The sequence below is a fragment of the Rana temporaria genome, chromosome 4 (assembly GCF_905171775.1).
Source record: "Rana temporaria chromosome 4, aRanTem1.1, whole genome shotgun sequence".
In the NCBI taxonomy this organism is placed as follows: Eukaryota; Metazoa; Chordata; class Amphibia; order Anura; family Ranidae; genus Rana; species Rana temporaria.
The window spans coordinates 433,931,425-433,950,358 of NC_053492.1; the positions used below are offsets into that span (position 1 = coordinate 433,931,425).

At 46.1% G+C, this 18,934-nt stretch overlaps 1 protein-coding gene across 1 annotated transcript in view; it reads left to right on the forward strand.

Annotated features, from left to right (window-relative positions):
* Positions 1-5,376: 5,376 nt before the first annotated feature.
* The window catches only part of LOC120937903 (spermatogenesis-associated protein 7 homolog), a 248,135-nt gene continuing 234,577 nt past the window's right edge, over positions 5,377-18,934 (forward strand). The window contains exon 1 of the mRNA XM_040351450.1: positions 5,377-5,481. Within this exon, the coding sequence (XP_040207384.1) occupies positions 5,466-5,481 (16 nt within the window). The 5' untranslated portion in view covers positions 5,377-5,465. The remainder of the gene's footprint in view (positions 5,482-18,934) is intronic.

Here is an 18,934-nt window from a genome sequence, read left to right on the forward strand (position 1 = left end):
CGTACTTTCAAATTTCCTGCGTCGTATCTTTGTTTTGAATCCTCAAAACAAGATACAACGGCATCTGGGTTAGATCCGACAGGCGTACGTCTTCATACGCCTTCGGATCTAAGATGCAATTCTTCGGCGTCCGCTGGGTGCCGTTCCCGTCTTTTTTCGCGTTGAGTATGCAAATTATCTATTTCCGACGATCCACGAATGTACGAGCGGCTGTTGTATTCTTTTACGTCGTCTCTAGTTGGCTTTTTTCGGGGTATAGTTAAAGCTGCTATTTGGTGGCGTACGCAATGTTAAGTATTACCGTCGTTCCCGCGTATAATTAAAAAAAATTATTTCGTTTGCGTAAGTCGTACGTGAATCGGGCTGGACGTAATTTACGTCCATGTCAAAACAATGACGTCCTTGCGATGTCATCTAACGCAATGCACGGCGGGAAATTTAGGGACGGCGCATGCGCAGTTCGTTCGGTGCGGGGACGCGCTTCATTTAAATGAAACATGCCCCCCCTATTCGCCAATTTGAATTAGGCGCCGTTACGCCGCGAGAGATGCACTACGCCGCCGTAACTTACGGCGCAAATTCTTTGTGGATTCAAAGCAAAAAAAGTAAGTTACAGCGGCGTAGCGTATCTCTAATACGCTGCGCCCATGCAATTGTTTGTGAATCTGCCCCACAGTAAATATATATCATTTTTTTTTTCCCTGCTATAAAACATATCCAATAAAAAAATAAAAAATAATTAAATTATTCATAAATGTAGGGCAATATGTATTCTGCTACATATTTTTGGCAAAAAAATAAATCCCAATAAGCGTATATTGATTGGTTTGCACAAAAGTTATACCGTCTACAAACCAAGGTATATATACTGGAATTGTTATTTATTTTTATACAAGTAATGGTGGCGATCAGCTACTTAGAACGGGACTACAATATTGCAGCGGCCAGTCGGATGCTAACTGATGCCCCGTACACACGATCACTTTTCGGCATGAAAAAAAAATGACGTTTTTCCAACTTCATCATTAAAAATGATGTTGCCCACACACCATCGTTTTTGAAAAATGAAAGCGACGGCACTCTAAAGGGGAAGTTCTATTCGCCTTGAGGCTGCTTTTAGCTGGTTACTTGTTAGTAAAAGACGATTCGTGCTTTTTTGTCTGTTACAGCGTGATGAATGTGCTTACTCCATTATGAATGGTAGTTTTACCTCCCGTCTCATAACTTGCTTCTGGGCATGTGCGGGTTTAAAACGTCGTTTTTGATCATTTTTGACAACACAAAAAACGACATTTTGAAAAACGACATAAAAAATTGAAGCATGTTCGATTTTTTTTTTTGTCGTTTTTCAGAAGATGGAAAACGATGTGGAGCCCACACACGGTCATTTTAAATGACGTTTTTAAAAATGTAATTTTATTTCATCACAAAAAACGACCGTGTGTGGCACTTTTGACAATTTTTGGGGACCAGTGACACTAATACAGTGATCAGTGCTAACAATACACACTGTCACTGTACTAATGACACTGGCTGGGAATGGCGTTAAACATTAGGGGCGATCAAAGGGTTAACTGTGTGCCATGCCTGTGTTTTACTGTACTATGGGGTTGATTTACTAAAGGGAAATCCACTCTGCACTACAAGTGCTTTGCAAGTTCACTTGTAAGTGCAGTCGCAGTAGATTGCTGTAGATCTGAGGTGAAGCTCTGAAATTAGGGGAAGCTCTGCTGATTTTATCATCCAATCATGTGCAAGCAAAAATTGAGGTTTTTTTTTCCCTTGCATGTCCCCCCTCAGATCTATAGCGACTGCACTTGAAAGTGCACTTGTAGTGCAAAGTGGATTTGCTGTAAATAACCCGCTATGTGTGTTTTCTCTGGGAAGTGATGAATTCTATTCCCTGCTCTTCAGGGACACTAAATATATCCCTTCCCCCCTGTCAGAATGGAGATCTGCCTTGTTTACATAGGCAGATCTCAGTTCTGTGTCTCTGTCTGATGATCGGTGGGTGTTGGCGGACATTCAGGGCCCGACAACCACAGATTGGCTTCTGTTGTGAGTAATCACAGCAGAAGTGGGCAGCCGGCAGTATGCGCCCCCAGGCGGAAGTGCAGAATCACGATCCTAATCCAGAATTTCCACGATTCATGTAAACAGCGCAGAGCCGTTCTCCTGCTCACAGCTGTAAATAAAAAGAGACGACGCGCGGCGGGGAATAGCAGCTATTCAAATGAAAGCTGTTATGTTCCCTGGCCTGAGCGCCGATCAGCTAGACGGCGGGGGAGACATGGCTGCATATGGGGGGGGGGAGACATGGCTGCATATGGGGGGGAGACATGGCTGCATATGGGGGGGAGTCATGGCTGCATATGGGGGGGAGACATGGCTGCATATGGGGGGGGAGTCATGGCTGCATATGGGGGGGAGTCATGGCTGCATATGGGGGGGATACATGGCTGCATATGGGGGGGAGACATGGCTGCATATGGGGGGGAGACATGGCTGCATATGGGGGGGGAGACATGGCTGCATATGGGGGGGGGAGACATGGCTGCATATGGGGGGGGAGACATGGCTGCATATGGGGGGGAGACATGGCTGCATATAGGGGGGAGACGTGGCTGCATATGGGGGGGGGAGACATGGCTGCATATGGGGGGGAGACATGGCTGCATATGGGGGGGAGTCATGGCTGCATATGGGGGGGAGACATGGCTGCATATGGGGGGGGAGTCATGGCTGCATATGGGGGGGAGTCATGGCTGCATATGGGGGGGATACATGGCTGCATATGGGGGGGAGACATGGCTGCATATGGGGGGGAGACATGGCTGCATATGGGGGGGGAGACATGGCTGCATATGGGGGGGGGAGACATGGCTGCATATGGGGGGGGGAGACATGGCTGCATATGGGGGGGGAGACATGGCTGCATATGGGGGGGGGACATGGCTGCATATGGGGGGTGGGAGACATGGCTGCTTATGGGGGGGAAGACATGGCTGCATATGGGGGGGGGACGTGGCTGCATATGGGGGGGAGACGTGGCTGCATATGGGGAGGAGACGTGGCTGCTTTTGGGGGGGAGACATGGCTGCATATGGGGGGGAGACGTGGTTGCATATGGGGGGGGAGACATGGTTGCATATGGGGGGGGAGACATGGCTGCATATGGGGGGGAGACGTGGCTGCATATGGGGGGGAGACGTGGCTGCTTTTGGGGGGGGAGACATGGCTGCATATGGGGGGGACACAAGGCTGCATTTGGGGACACATGGCTGCATTTAAAAAAAGTATCGGTATTCGGTATCGGCGAGTACATGAAAAAAAGTATCGGTACTTGTACTCGGTCCTAAAAAAGTGGTATCGGGACAACCCTAGTTCTAAACCATCTAAACAAAGGGCCAGGAATAGGGCCAATAGGCATGCATTGGGGGATAAAATGTTTCAGTGGTCGTTGAGAGCCTCTATGTTAGCTGTTGGAGGTGCAATTAATGTCTCTATAGATCATTTGTACTCTCACTAAACCCTGGGGGCATATTTCCTCTACCTGACCTCTAACTCGGTGCATTTTTCCTTTTACTGACCTTTATCTCTGGGAAATTTTCTCTCTTACTGACACCGAAACCTGAGGCATTTTCCTCTTAATGACCCCTAATGCTGGAGCATTTTTTTTTCTCGTATTGACCCCTATCCCTAGGGCATTTTCCTCTTACTGATCCCTAACCCTAGGGCATTTTTACACTTACTGACCCCTATTCCTGGAATATTTTTCCTCTTACTGACCACTCTCTGGATATTTTTACCAGTGACCACAGTTTGACGACTGTAATCTAAAGCAGGGCAGACAAGGCTGATTTTCAGCCGATACTGGCTAAATGGACTGAATTTTGAGCTGTGGGTGGCCCTGTTGGTACCAACTGGATCAACAAATTTACATTTTTGCCCAAGGAGCCAGGTGGAAGATTGTTGGCCAAACAGTGAGTGTATCCAATCAGATGCAGTGACTGTTTGGGTATTCCGCAGCCATGGGCCTCACTGTGTGCTAAACACAATAGTCATCCATGCTGAAGAGCACAGAGGAATCTTTGCTTGCATGGCTAGCTTTAGAAAGTTGTGTTGCCAAGGATCTCATAGCTCAGTTGCTTGTTGGTTTAGATTTAGAACACAGGTCTCCTTTCTAAACAAAGGGCCAGCTTACTGTTCTTCAAACTTTAGGGGGGCCGGACTGTGGCCAGTGAGAGTAGAAAATGTACTGGCATCAGTGGGCGTAAACAATGTCCCATCATTGGTATTAGGGGGAGGAATAGTGACCCACCATTGGTATCAGTCGGGGGAGTAGTGTCCCATTGTTGGTGTCAGTGGGAGGAATAGTGACCCACCATTGGTATTAGGGGGAGGAATAGAGACCCACCATTGGTATCAGTGAGAGGAGTAGTGTCCCATTGTTGGTGTCAGTGGGAAGAATAGTGACCCACCATTGGTATCAGTGAGAGGAGTAGTGTCCCATTGTTGGTGTCAGTGGGAGGAATAGTGACCCACCATTGGTATCAGTGGCAGGAGTAGTATCCCATTGTTGGTGTCAGTGGGAAGAATAGTGACCCACCTTTGGTATCAGTGAGAGGAGTAGTGTCCCATTGTTGGTGTCAGTGGGAGGAATAGTGACCCACCATTGGTATCAGTGGCAGGAGTAGTGTCCCATTGTTGGTGTCAGTGGGAAGAATAGTAACCCACCATTGGTATCAGTGGGAGAAGTAGTGTCACATTGTTGGTGTCAGTGGGAAGAATATTAACCCACTATTGGTATCAGTGGGAGGAGCAGTGTCCCATTGTTGGTGTCAATGGGAGGAATAGTGACCCACCATTGGTATCAGTGGGAGGAGCAGTGTCCCATTGTTGGTGTCAATGGGAGGAATAGTGACCCACCATTGGTATCAGTGGGAGGAGTAGTGTCCTATTGTTGGTGTCAGTGGGAAGAATAGTGACCCACCATTGGTATCAGTGGGAGGAGCAGTGTCCCATTGTTGGTGTCAGTGGGAGGAATAGTGACCCACCATTGGTATCAGTGGGAGGAGCAGTGTCCCATTGTTGGTGTCAGTGGGAGGAGCAGTGTCCCATTGTTGGTGTCAGTGGGAGGAATAGTGCTCCATCATTGGTTTCAATGGGAGATCAATCAGGAGATGAGTCAATAAGTTGCTATGCTCTTAAATTATATTTAAGAGCTTTTTAATTTCTAGAATAAAAGCTGCTTATATACTTTACATGTGTGTGTATGAGGATGGGCAGTGTGTGCGTAGTGTATGTTTACAGAGTCATACTTTAGTTGTTATGGGGATGATACACTTTGTTACCACACCCGGTGTGTGTGTTCAGGAATCAGACTGCTTTCACCTGCAATTAATACAAGTTGTCTTGGACAAGAGGAATTTCATTTTGTATTTTGTTTTTGTTTTTTATAGAAAATGTCTCCGGGACAGGGTGAGTGATAAGAAACGACATTTGCACTTTACAGGAAAGTCAGATGTTTGTTAGATTCGTTTTTTGCTGTGTGCATCTTTGTTTTGTATAAGATTATTTATTTTGCCTTTTAAAGTTTTTTTTTTTTTAGATGTGTATGTTGCTGACTTAAAAGTTCTGTATAACCAAAATGGATACTTATTTTATACATAGTTGCTCATAAATCAAATGACATGATCTCTTGTTATACCTCTGCTACATAATGGTAACGCTGAACCCAAGGAAAAACAGCTAAATATGCAGATAAATCACAAATATGGGAGCTGTTTAGAGCACTTTATTTGTCTGAATTTATTTTTAAATAAATCGAATTTGCGTATAGTGTGAGCACATGGCCAGTTTAAATAGCACAGTGCCTAATAGCAAAAAAATGCCCTAGTCATGAAGGGGTAAAACCTTCTGGAGCTTAAAGCTGCACAAAGGCTGCATTTGGTGGGGCACTGAAAAGCTGCATTTGAAGGGGCACTGATAAGGCTGCATTCGATGGGCACCGGTAGGCTGCCACAGAAACATTTGTAAATGGGGAGGAGTTAGTAAAATGACCACGCCCATGTGGGGGCGCCAGAAATATTTCTGCACCCAGGCGCCTGTGATCCTAGGATCGGCCCTGCTGTGCCGCAGTAAAACTGTGGCGGCTGGTCGGCAAGTGGTTGTTCTGCTGAACTGTTAGGCTGCTTTCACATTGGGCAGTGGAGGTGCGGTGACGGTATAGCCGCGCTATTTGTAGCGCCGCTATACCGTCATATTTACCGCGATATTTGGGCGCTAGCGGTGCGGTATTAACCCCCGCTAGCGGCCGAAAAAGGGTTAATACCGCCCGCAATGCGCCTCTGCAGAGGCGCATTGCGGGCCGTATTACCGCGGTTTCCCATTGATTTCAATGGGAAGGCACGGTATAGGAGCGGTAAACACCCCGCTCCTATACCGCTCCAAAGATGTGGCTAACAGGACTTTTGGAGCGGTCCTGCTACCGCACCGCTTCAGTGTGAAAGCCTTCGGGCTTTCACATTGAAGCCTGCAGGGCATGATTTTTTCATGCGGTATAGCAGCACTATTTTTAGCGCTGTACCGCATGAAAACCGCCTCAATGTGAAAGGGGCCTTATAATGATTGCAAAGGCAAACTATAGTGCCAGGGAAATTAGCACAGCAGTGCACATCTAAAACTAAAATATCAGTCTGTTGTCAAACCCTCCACACTCCTTTCCTGTACATACTGACAACTGTCATACCCTCCGTACTCCTCTCCTGTACATACTGGTGGGCACTGGCAGGCTGCAGTTGGTGGGCACTGGCAGGCTGCAATTGATGGGCACTGGTAGGCTGCAATTGATGGGCACTGGTAGGCTGCATTTGGTGGGGCACTGAAAAGCTGCATTTGATGGGCACCGGTAGGCTGCCACAGAAACATTTGTAAAGGGGAGGAGTTAGTAAGATGACCACGCCCATGTGGGGGCGCCAGAAATATTTCTGCACCCAGGCGCCTGTGACCCTAGGATCAGGGTTGCCACCTCATCCCTTTAAAACAGAACACATATGAATTACACAGGTTCTGAGGCTAATTTAATGCAGGTAAGGCACCAAATGAGTCTAATTACCACCTTAATTAGCCACAGAACCTGTGTAATTAATATGTGTTCTGTTTTAAAGGGATGAGGTGGCAACCCTACCTAGGATCGGCCTTGCTGCGCCCTGGTCGGCAAGTGGTTGTTCTGCTGAACTGTTATAATGATTGCAAAGGCAAACTATAGTTCCAGGAAACTCAGCACAGCAGTGCACATCTAAAATTAAAATATCAGTGCGTTGGGGGGGGGGGGGCTCCTTGTTAGCATGGGGGAGCCAGCATGCTACATCCCAATTTCATCCCAAACTATTATACCGAGCCTCACACCAGAAGGATAATGTCACTGCATCAGTGAATTGCATTTTTTTACAATTTTCTTTGACATATGTGTGAAGATGTGCCTAGGCTGCAGAGAATCATTTTTAACAATGCATAAATCACGCTCACTTGAATTTTTAAATTGCATGATGTACAGTATATGGAAATATTAATATCAGAGATTACTGAATGAATTTTAGTTCCATCATCACTATAGATCACAAAATTGCTTGCTCAGTGTGGATGGATAAGATTCTTCCAAAGGGCCTTCAACTTGGATTCATGTTCTTTGGTTTAGCTACAAAAGAGTTAATATTTTTTAATCTATGTTGATTCTGTATTACATTTCATTACAAATTAGCTATTAACTCCCAAGTCAGGTCCACAGATGTACGATTAACACTTCTTCTAAGGTTTATGATTTATTAATGAAAAAGTAAATTGACACTCATGCACATCCACATCAATATCTGACTTGCTAAATACATAAAACGCATCAATTTATCCATATGTCTAATGGAAATGCACTTTGAGAAGCGGATAATCTACAAATGCAGGCGCCAAACCTCATTTTAAATATTATATTTTTTTATGAATTCCTGAGTGATGTAGAAAAGTATTTAGAGCGCAGCTGGAATGATAGAAAGAAAGTACTGGGTCAGCAGAAGAGTGCATGTATTGCTCTTTTCAGCAACATAGTCTACAAAAGATACTAAATTCAGAAGTTCTTCTAAAATACTGTGACAGTTGTCTTAAAGCAGAACTTAAGACATTTTACAAAAACTTGCAAGCATAAAAATGATAAAAAACAGCAATACTTACCTTCTGTTCAGGTACCACAGTAATTCCTCTCCACCACTAGAGTGCTCCAGGTTGAATGATAGGCAGTGCCATTTAACTCTATCCCCCTGAGCCCTAGGCTATCAAGGACCTGCCCCTTGGAGGGCAGCATAGTCACAGAGTATAGCTGCACTGAGTGGTGCTCACACATCATTATGTGGGTGCCATTTGGTGTAGTAGTAAAGACTGCCCCCTACCAGAAGAGAAGAGGAATGAACTATGACATCATCATACCAGACAGACAGAAGACCTGGTGGAGATCGAACTGTAGAGGGGGCTTCTCTTGTACCTCCTGTCCAACACCCCTGGTAGTGGTGACAGGGAGAGGAGGACTCAGAGTGGCACAAGGGCAGCTGTAGCAGATGGCTCTGGCTGGGTCTTGGCAGGAACCAGGTGACTGGAGAGTGCTGGGCCGGAACTGAGAACAGGAGCTCTGTGTCGCTGAATCAGCAGCTGGAGACGTAGCCAGGACGTGAGCCAGGGAGTCATCAACAGCTGGACAGAGCAGGTACCAAGACATGAGGCAGAGGCAAAGATGGGACACAGGCCAGGTTCGGTACACAGTCAGGCAATGAGGCACAGGAACATCAGGCAGATGCGGAGTCAAGCACAAGCCGGGGTCACAAGCAGTGGCGGCTGGTGCTCAACATTTTTGGGGGGTGCAAACGGAAAAAAAAAAATTGCAGCCTCACTGTGCCCATCAAATGCAGCCACTGTGCCATCAATTGTCACCACTGTGCCATGCCATCAAACGCAGCCACTGTGCCATCAATTGTCACCACTGTGCCATGCTATCAAACGCAGCCACTGTGCAAACGCAGCCACTGTGCCATGCCATCAAACACCGCCACTGTGCCATCAATTGTCGCCACTGTGCCAATTGTCACCACTGTGTCTTTTAATTGCCACCACTGTGCCCATTGATGTCACTGTGCCCTTTAATTGTCCCCACTGTGCCCATTCATGGTGCTGTGCCCATTGTCCCCACTGTGCCCATTGTCGCCGCTGTGCCCATTGTCGCCGCTGTGCCTATTCATGTCACTGTGCCCTTCGTCGCCGCTGTGCCCTGTAAAATGCCCCTCCCCCCGGCACTTACCTTTACTGGAGTCAGCCATCCACGTCCCTCGATGTCTTCTCCTGTCCTCGATGACGCTTCAGCCAATCAGGTTACCGATAGTCAGAACCGGTGAACCTGATTGGCTGAGACGCCTGTCAGTCTTATCCAAGGAATGCACCCCCGTACGTTTCCTGGATAAGCTTCCGTTTGCTGAGAACTGTACTTGGAAAGCCTAATAGAGCCGCTGGCTCTGATAGGCACTTCCGTACAGCCGACCAGCTGCCGTTATTCAGGTGGCCAGCGCTCAAGGTCCGGCCATCTGAATAGACCAGCGGCGAAAATAACATGTTATTAGTCAGTGGCGGTGCGGAGCCAGAGGGGGCGGCGCTCCAGCGCCCTCTATGGACGAACCGCCACGGGTCACAAGTAGGCAGGCAGAGGTCAAAAGGAAGGTTCAGGCAAGCCAGGTCAGGATACAGGAAACTGGTACAGATCGGGTAAACAGGCACTAGCTGAAAAGACCACTCAGCAAAGTGTGCATGTCACTGCCAAGTTTAAACACTTAAGGACCCCTTCACGCTGGGGCACAATCACGTACCCGTACATGACTCTTTAAGCCCAGCCGTGGGGTGTCCAGCGATCGGTCACCGGAGCTAAAGAACGGGGAGAGGTGTGTGTAAACACACCTTCCCTGTTCTTCGTTGTGGCAATGTCACTGATCGTCTGTTCCCTGATATAGGGAAAGACGATCAATGTTGTCACACGTCCAGCCCCTAGGAAATGCCTGCAATTTGAATTCAAGCTCTGTGCAGGCTTCTTGGAAAAACAGCGAGACAATCAGACAAGCAGCAAATGAAACTACCAGGATGGTTCAATACACAGAGTATGGAATACCAAGCGTGCCTGTCACCATTAAAAAAATTCACGTTTAACCGCTTGCCAATTGACGGCGGCAGAATGGCACTCCTGCGCAAATGGCCGTAGCTGTACAGTGGGCGCTTTAAGGTGTATAGAGGGCGCGTGCCCGCCGCGTCCCTAAGGAGCTGATGGCCTTGCCTGACAAAGTGAGGACATGGATTTGTGTGTGTAAACACACAAATCCACGCCCTATCAGGGGAGAGGCGACAGATCATGTGTTCCTAGTATATAGGAACACTGATCGGTGTCTGTCCCATCCCCCCCCACAGTCAGAACACACAGTAAAGGAACACATTTAACCCCTTGATCGTCCGCTAGTGTTAACCCCTTCCCTGCCAGTGACATTTATACAGTAATCAGTGCATTTTTATAACTTGATCGCTGTATAACTGACAATGGTCCCAAAAATGTGTCAAGTGTCCAATCTGTCCCCCGCAATGTCACAGTCACGATAGAAATCACAGATCGCCGCCATTACTAGTAATAAATAAATAAATAAAAATGCCATAAATATATCCCCTATTTTGTAGACGCTATAACGCTTGCGCAAACCAATCAATATACGCTTATTGCAATTTATTTTTACCCAAAATATGTAGAAGAGTACATATCAGCCAAAACTGATGAAGACATTTATTTATTTTTTTAATTGCGATATTCTAGCAAAAAAAGTTAAAAATAATGTGTTTTTTTTTTTCAAAATGATCGCTCTTTTTTTTGTTTATAGTGCAAAAAATAAAAATCGCAGAGCTGATAAAATATCACCAAAAGAAAGCTCTATTTCCGGGGAAAAAAGGACATACATTTTGTTTAGGTACAACGTTGCATGACCGCGCAATTGTCAGTTAAAGCGATGCAGTTCCGTATCACAAAAAAATGGCCTGGTCAGGAAGGGGGTAAATCCTTCCGGGGCTGAAGTGGTTAAGAAAAACAAGGCAACCTCAGACTGAAATGGCAAGGAAATAGTTCTGAAGATGAAATAAAAAAATACTTGCTTAAAGGGGTTGTAAGGGCTCTTTCACACGGAGCGCCCGTTCAGGTCCGCCTGCCAGTTTTTTAGGCGGACCTGAACGGGCGCTCCGTGCTCCTCTATGGAGCCGCGGATGTCAGCGGTGACATGCCCGCTGACATCCGACCCGCTCCGATCCGCTAAAGTGTGACGGAGGAAAAACCTACTTCCATCCGTCTGGTGGATCGGGTGACGGTCCGTGTTCATCCGATCCCCCCCATAGGGGAGAGTGGAGAAAAGACAGGGCGGTCCCCGCCGGCTCAGCGGGGATCAACTGAGCGAGTGTGAAAGGGGCCTTAAGGTTCATTTTTTATTTTTTAAATAGGTTCTTTTAACCACTTAAGACCCGGACCAATATGCAGGTTAAGGACCTTGCCCCTTTTTGCGATTCGGCACTGCGCAGCATTAACTGACAATTGCGCGGTCGTGCAACGTGGCTCCCACAAATAGAGCTTTCTTGTGGTGGTATTTGATCACCTCTGCGGTCTTTATCTTTTGCGCTATAAACAAAAATAGAGCGACAATTTAGAAAAAAATCAAAATGTTATACTTTTTGCTATAATACATATCCCCAAAAAAGATATATATAAAAAAAATGTTTTTTCCTCAGTTTAGGCCGATATGTATTCTTCTACCTATTTTTGGTAAAAAAAAATCGCAATAAACGTTTATCGATTGGTTTGCGCAAAATTTATAGCGTTTACAAAATAGGGGGGTAGTTTTATGGCCTTTTTATTAATAATTTTTAATAGTAATGGGGGCAATCAGCGATTTTTTTTTTTTTTTCGTGACTGCAACATTATGGCGGACAGATCGGACACTTTCGACACATTTTTGGGACCATTGTCATTTTCACAGCGAAAAGTGCTATAAAAATGCACTGTTAACTGTGAAAATGACAATGGCAGTAAAGGGGTTAACCAGGGAACAGACGATCAATGTCACTGCCACAATGAAGAACAGGGAAGGTGTGTTTACACACACCTCTCCCCGTTCTTCAGCTCCTGGGACCGATCGCGGGACACCGGCGGCGATAGGGTCCGCGGGTCCCGCGGGCGTGGTCACGGAGCTTCGGACTGGGTCGCAAATGTGCCGGTGGCGGCACGCTCGCGACCCCGCGGCTGGGCTCTTAAAGGCAACGTACAGGTACGTGCCTGTGCCCAGCCGTGCCATTCTGCCGACGTATATCGGCGTGAAGGGGTCCTTAAGTGGTTAAGCTAGTGCATTGTTGGTTCACTTACCTTTTCCTTCGATTTCCCTTCTAAATGTTTTTTTTCCTCTGTCTGAATTTCTCACTTCCTGTTTCTCCTCCTCAGTAAGCTTGCCCCCATCATCTGACTGGGGGTTAGTCAACCAGAACAGCTCACTGAGGAGGAACAGGAAGTGAGAAATTCAGACAAAGAAAACAAAGAAAAAAAAAATAGTTAGAAGGGAAATCGAAGGAAAAGGTAAGTGAACCAACAATGCACTAGGTTAAAGGAACCTATTTAGAAAATAAAAAACAAACCTTTACAACCCATTTTAATAGTCATATAGATCATGTTATGTTAGTGAAGGTGGAGTTTCCCTTTAAACAGTGCAATAAGGCTTTTCTAGTGAGGTGGGAAGTCAACTTCAGTTGACAAATTCATGTCCTATTTTTTATGGCTGCCAGCTACAGCACAGATGTGTTTCGCTCCATCAACATGAAAATGCTCAAATTTAAATGTATAGCTAGCGGTCTTTGCAAAAACAGGCACAAATAGCTGCTGCTGCGCAGTGTTCATTAGCCTCCCTATCTATTATAAATGAATCTATTCTCTCAGTCAGCTGTTTGTTAGGGAGCTTGTCAGGGGGTGGCGCTGATGAAGTGCGCTGTGTGAGGGTGCGCTGACCTACTTGAATGTATTTTTTTTACCCCAGTGTGGCGCACTTGCTTGAATCCTGTTTATCAGTATTTATACTCCAGGAAAATAGTGCCGAGTGTATTTCCAGCTAAAGAAAGAGCCACTCTGGTGTCACCAAATGCTTAAAGGCAAACTACAGGCCGATTAAAAAAAAAACAATATATATATTTAATCCAGTCACCTAGTCATAAAAAAAACTGCTAAATGTACTTTAATATAGAACCGTGGGCCAGATTCACACATATCTGCGGCGGCGTAACGTATCCCCTTTACGTTACACCGCCACAAGTTTTCAGCGCAAGTGCCTGATTCACCAAGCACTTGCGTGTAAACTTACGGCGGTGTAACGAAAAGGCGTCCGGCGCAAGCCCGCCTAATTCAAATGGGGCGTGTACCATTTAAATTAGGCGCGTTCCCGCGCTGAATGTTCTGCGCATTCTCCGTGTGAAAATTCCCGACGCGATTTGCGCGAAATTATGGCGCCCCGGCGTATTTTTTGACCGGCGACGTGCGTTACGTTGTTTCGTATTCCCGGACGTCTTACGCAAAAAAAAAAAAAATTGAAATTCGACGCGGGAACGACGGCCATACTTTAACATGGCTGTTCTAAATATAAGCCATGAAAAAGCAGGCCTAAGTTTGTGACGGGAAAAAATGACTAGTGACGACGTAAGAGACTGCGGCGAACGCGTGTATCGTCGTGGATCGCCGTAATCAGCTAATTTGCATACCCGACGCTGGAAAACGACGCGAACTCCACCCAGCGGCCGCCGGAAAATTACACCTAGGATCCGAAGGCGTACAAAGCCGTACGCCTGTCGGATCTTAGCCAAAAGCCGTTGTATCTTTTTTGTGAATTACAAATAAAGATACGACGCGGCAAATTTGAAAATACGCCAGAGCATCAGTAGATACTCCGGCGTATTTCCTCAGTGAATCTGGACCTGTATACTTAAAGCTGGCCATAAACCAAGTTAGTTAGAAAAATTTCCATTTTATTGAATTTTATAATCAACAAAATTCCATTAACAGAGCATGTACAATAATATAATAGAAATAGATATTCCATTAACAGAACATGTACAATAGTATAATAGAAAAAGGGCGAAATCATTCAGGAACGTTACTTATAAATGTAAATGAAAATAGATAACCTAGCTGGTTGTAGGAGAAGACTTTTTGGACTAATCCAAATCGTACAAAGAATAAACTTGGGTATAATGCCGTTTTTCAGGTTGTAAAAAATTACGTTTACGTTTTTAATGGTCTAGAAAAAACAACATTTTTTTTCAACCCGATCATTAAAACGGCCTTGTCTACACACGATCGTGAAAAAAAAAATTCTCTAGCAAAGCGCGGTGACGTACAACACGTACGAAGGCACTATAAAGGGGAAGTTCCATTCGGATGACGCCACCCTTGGGGCTGCTTCTGCTGATTTTGTGTTAGTAAAAGACGATCCGCGCTTTTCAGTCTGTTACAGCGTGATGAATGTGCTTACTCCATTACGAACGCTAGTTTTACCAGAACGAGCGCCGCCATCTCATAACTTGCTTCTGAGCATGTGTGTTTTTTTCACGTTGTTAAAGCCCACACACGACCATTTTTTACGACGTTAAAAACGACAATGTTAAAAACTTGAGAAATTGGATGGAGCATGTTGTAAATTTTTAATGCCCATTTTTTACATTGTGAAAAATGATCTGGAGCCCACACACGATAGTTTTTAATGACATTAAAAAAAACTTCATTTTTTACAACCCGAAAAACGGTCGTGTGTACGCGGCATAAGCCGTAGAAATAGTCTCCAGTAACCTACAGTAATGGACTATAATGACAACACAGTGGAGACATAAATCATAAAAAAAAAAAGTCTTTATGTGTTAAAATAAAAATAGAGGTATCAAACCCCTCAAACAAATAATGCCCTGTTGGTACGCCTCGACAATGAGTCGGGGAAATTCCTCCCAGAACCTCACCACCATACTTTCTGGGATGATTTTATACCATTCTTGATTACATAAAATTCGTAGACACCTATATCTGTACTGTTCCGTATCCATCAATATGACATTCCCCCTTGTCTGAGGGTTTGATGACAATTTCCCAGTTAGGGGTTGTAAAGGTTTATTTTTTATTTATTTTTAATAACAAACATGTTCTACTTACCTCCACTGTGCAGTTCGTTTTGCACAGAATGGCCCCGATCCTCATATTCTGGGGTCCCTCGGCGGCTTTCTCGGCTCCTCCCCGCAAGAGCTAACCCCCTTCTGGGAAGTGCTCTCCCAAGGGGGTTAGCTTGCAGGTGGCTCCCGTGTGATACAGTGAGCGGCCATAGCCACCGAGTATATCACTCTGCCCCGCCCCCGGTGCGCTGCATCATTGATTTGATTGACAGCAGCGGGAACCAATGGCTGAGCTGCTATCAATCATCCAATGAAGAGCCCGCAAGAGCTGGGGGAAAGCAACGCGCCCACTGAGTTTCGGGGCTCAGGTAAGTAAAACGGGGTCTTGGGGGAGCCTTAAAGCAGGGTGTCGGGCATAAATTTTTTTTTTTTTTTCAAGCTAAAATTAATCACAATAAATAGTCCCTAAAACATATTAACCACTTGCTTACCGGGCACATATACCCCCCTCCTGCCCAGGTGAAATTTCAGCTTCCGGCACTGCGTCGCTTTAACTGACAATTGCGCGGTCGTGCGACGTGGCTCCCAAACAAAATTGACGTCCTTTTTTCCCCACAAATAGAGCTTTATTTTGGTGGTATTTGATCACCTCTGCGGTTTTTATTTTTTGCGCTATAAACAAAAAAAAGCAACAATTTTGAAAAAAAAAACAATATTTTTTACTTGTTGCTATAATAAATAGCCCAATTTTTTTTTCCAAATTTTCTTTTTCTCAGTTTAGGCCGATACGTATTCTTCTACATATTTTTGGTAAAAAAAAAAAAAAAAAATCGCAATAAGCGCTTACAAAATATGGGACAGAATTATTATTATTATTATTATTATTTTTTTTTATTTATTTTTTTTACTAGTAATGGCGGCGATCTGCGATTTTTTTTTTTATTGGGACTGCGTCATTATGGCGGACACATCGGACACTTTTGACACATTTTTGGCGCCATTCACATCAGTGCGATAAATATGCACTAATTACTGTATAAATGTTACTGGCATTCAAGGGGTTAACACTAGGGGGTAAGGAAGGGGTTAAATGTGTGCCTGTATTGTGTTCTCACTGTAGGTGGAGGGGGGTGACTGGGGGAGGTGACCGATCTATGTCCCTATGTACAAGAGACACAGATCGGTCTCCTCTCTCCCCTGACAGGACGTGGAGCTCTGTGTTTACACACAGAGCTCCACGTCTTGTCCCTGTAGCCGCCGATCCCGAGTGCCTGGCGGACATTGCGACCGCCAGGCATGCGCATCGGCATCTCGGGAGACGCGCCGGGCGCGCGCCGCCTCCGGCGCGCTCGCGCGCCCCCCAGTGGCTGGAGGAATCCAGGACGTCAATTGACGTCCTGTTGGATATTCAGAGCCACCGTGAGGCCGTCATTTGACAATGGCCCGGGGCTCAAGTGGTTAATAGCTCCCCAATCGTTCCAGAAATCATTGCAAACAATAGCCTTATATCCTCCAGCTCATGTTGTGGCCAACGTTGTATCCTGGCCTAGGCCAACAAGGCCCAGGCCTAGGGCAGCACTTTGCAGGGGTGCAGCATGGAAAGTGTCCCCGCTGGCTTGTGCTACACTGTTAGTGTAACACAAGCTGCTTCTAATTTTGACTGTCCTATCATCCTGGACCACAAACCTTCCTCACTGTGCTATGTTTTCTGCTGTACCATTGGCATGGTTATATCTTCTTAGTCCTCTCCATAAAATTATCAGAAATTTGTGCTTGAAGTAGAACTATAAGCAACACTTTTTTTTTCCATTTTGGATAGAGTAAGGGAGGGTTAGAGCCCCGGTCAGTTTATTTTTTTTACCATCCCTGTCACATTGCAGAGATTTCCCTTCACTTCCTGCCCCATAGCCAGACAGGAAGTGATAGGAAATCTATGCAAATTAAGGGAATCCATTCCCCCCACCCAGGCATTCCCTACTCGAAAATGTCAGGGTGGGTCTTAAACAGAAAGGGGTGTGGCCTTGACAGGAAGGGGGTGGGTCATATTTAAATTGGGGGGTGCACTAGTTTAGTCAGGCCTAGGGCAGCATAAACCTAAATACACCACTGGTTGTGGCCGTATCCATCATATGTGTGGGCATGTGAAGCCCAGTTCCTTTTTCTTCCTGGTTTTCAGGGAGAGGTGCATGTCGGGCAATTGTTTATTTATTTTTTAGGCACAGTAATGCCCAGAGACAATGGGGTCTTAGGACAGGAAGTTGAACCACAAAGGACCAGGAACTAGGCACATTACAAATTTATTTTTATTTTTTTTATTTTACATTAGAAAGAAAGCTGTTAATAGAAAGTTCATTTTTAGGGTGGTACCCTGCTTTAATGCATAGGATGCATTAAGGTGAAAAACCACAACGCCTTACAACCCCTTTAAAGCTTGCAATGCAGCTAGTTGATCAGTAGTCTCTTCAGACCACAGCACATTCCTCCATACATTTTGGGAGTCTCCCACATGCCTTTTCGCAAAACTCAAAACGTGCCATTTTGTTTTTTGCTGAAAGTAATGGCTTTCTTCTGGCCACTCTGCCATAAAGACCAACTCTATGGAGCGTACGGCTTATTGTCGTCCTATGTACAGATACTCCAGTCTCTGCTGTGGAACTCTGCAGCTCCTCCAGGGTTACCTTAGGTCCAGTGCAGGGACAAGGCCATTTGGTGCCCAGGGCGAAGATGGCAAACTGCGCCCCCCCTGTTTTGATGGCACAGTGGCTGCGTTTGATGGGCACAGTGGCTGCAATTGATGGCACAGTGGCTGCGTGTGTTGGCACAGTGGCTGCATGTGTTGGCACAGTGGCTGCATGTGTTGGCACAGTGGCTGCATTTGATGGGCACAGTGGCTGCGTTTGATGGGCACAGTGGCGACAATTGATGGCACAGTGGCTGTGTGTGTTGGCACAGTGGCTGCGTGTGTTGGCACAGTGGCTGCGTGTGTTGGCACAGTGGCTGCGTGTGATGGCACAGTGGCTGCGTGTGATGGGCACAGTGGTGACAATTGATGGCACAGTGGCTGTGTGTTGGCACAGTGGCTGTGTTTGATGGCACAGTGGCTGCGTTTGATGGCAAAGTTAGCTACAATTGATGTTGTTGTTTTTTCTGCCAGTCAGAGATGGCAAGCATGGCTCATTTAAAATAACACAAAAACATTTTTTTATCTGCTATTTTTTAATACAGTGGTGGTCACCTCACCTCAGTCAGCCTCCCCCCCTCCAATCCAGCCATTTACTAATTGTCCTTGTTGGCTCCCCTCTAGCTCACAGGCTGTGAGTCATAGGCAGCGCCGACACAACTCCCTGCTCAGCGCTCCTCTAAGTCCTCCCTCTCCCACCTCGCCTCCGGCCGTGAGTGGAGTGACATCACGCCGCTGGCAGGGACTAAAAGACTCCTCCGTAGGGGGAGTAAACAAACACACAGAGAAGCAGACAGGGAAGGGAGCCGGGAGGTGACGGTCCCAGATGCAGGAGCGCACTCGGCAGTCGGCACACAATTTGTACAGTGCCGCACCCCCCCTCCTATACGAAATGGTACCGCCCAGGGCACTTGTCCCTTCCGCCCCTGCCTTGTACCGGCCCTGCTTAGGTCTCTTGGCAGGTTTGCAGTTGTGCCATGTTCTTTCCATTTGGTTATGATAGATTTGATGGGGCTC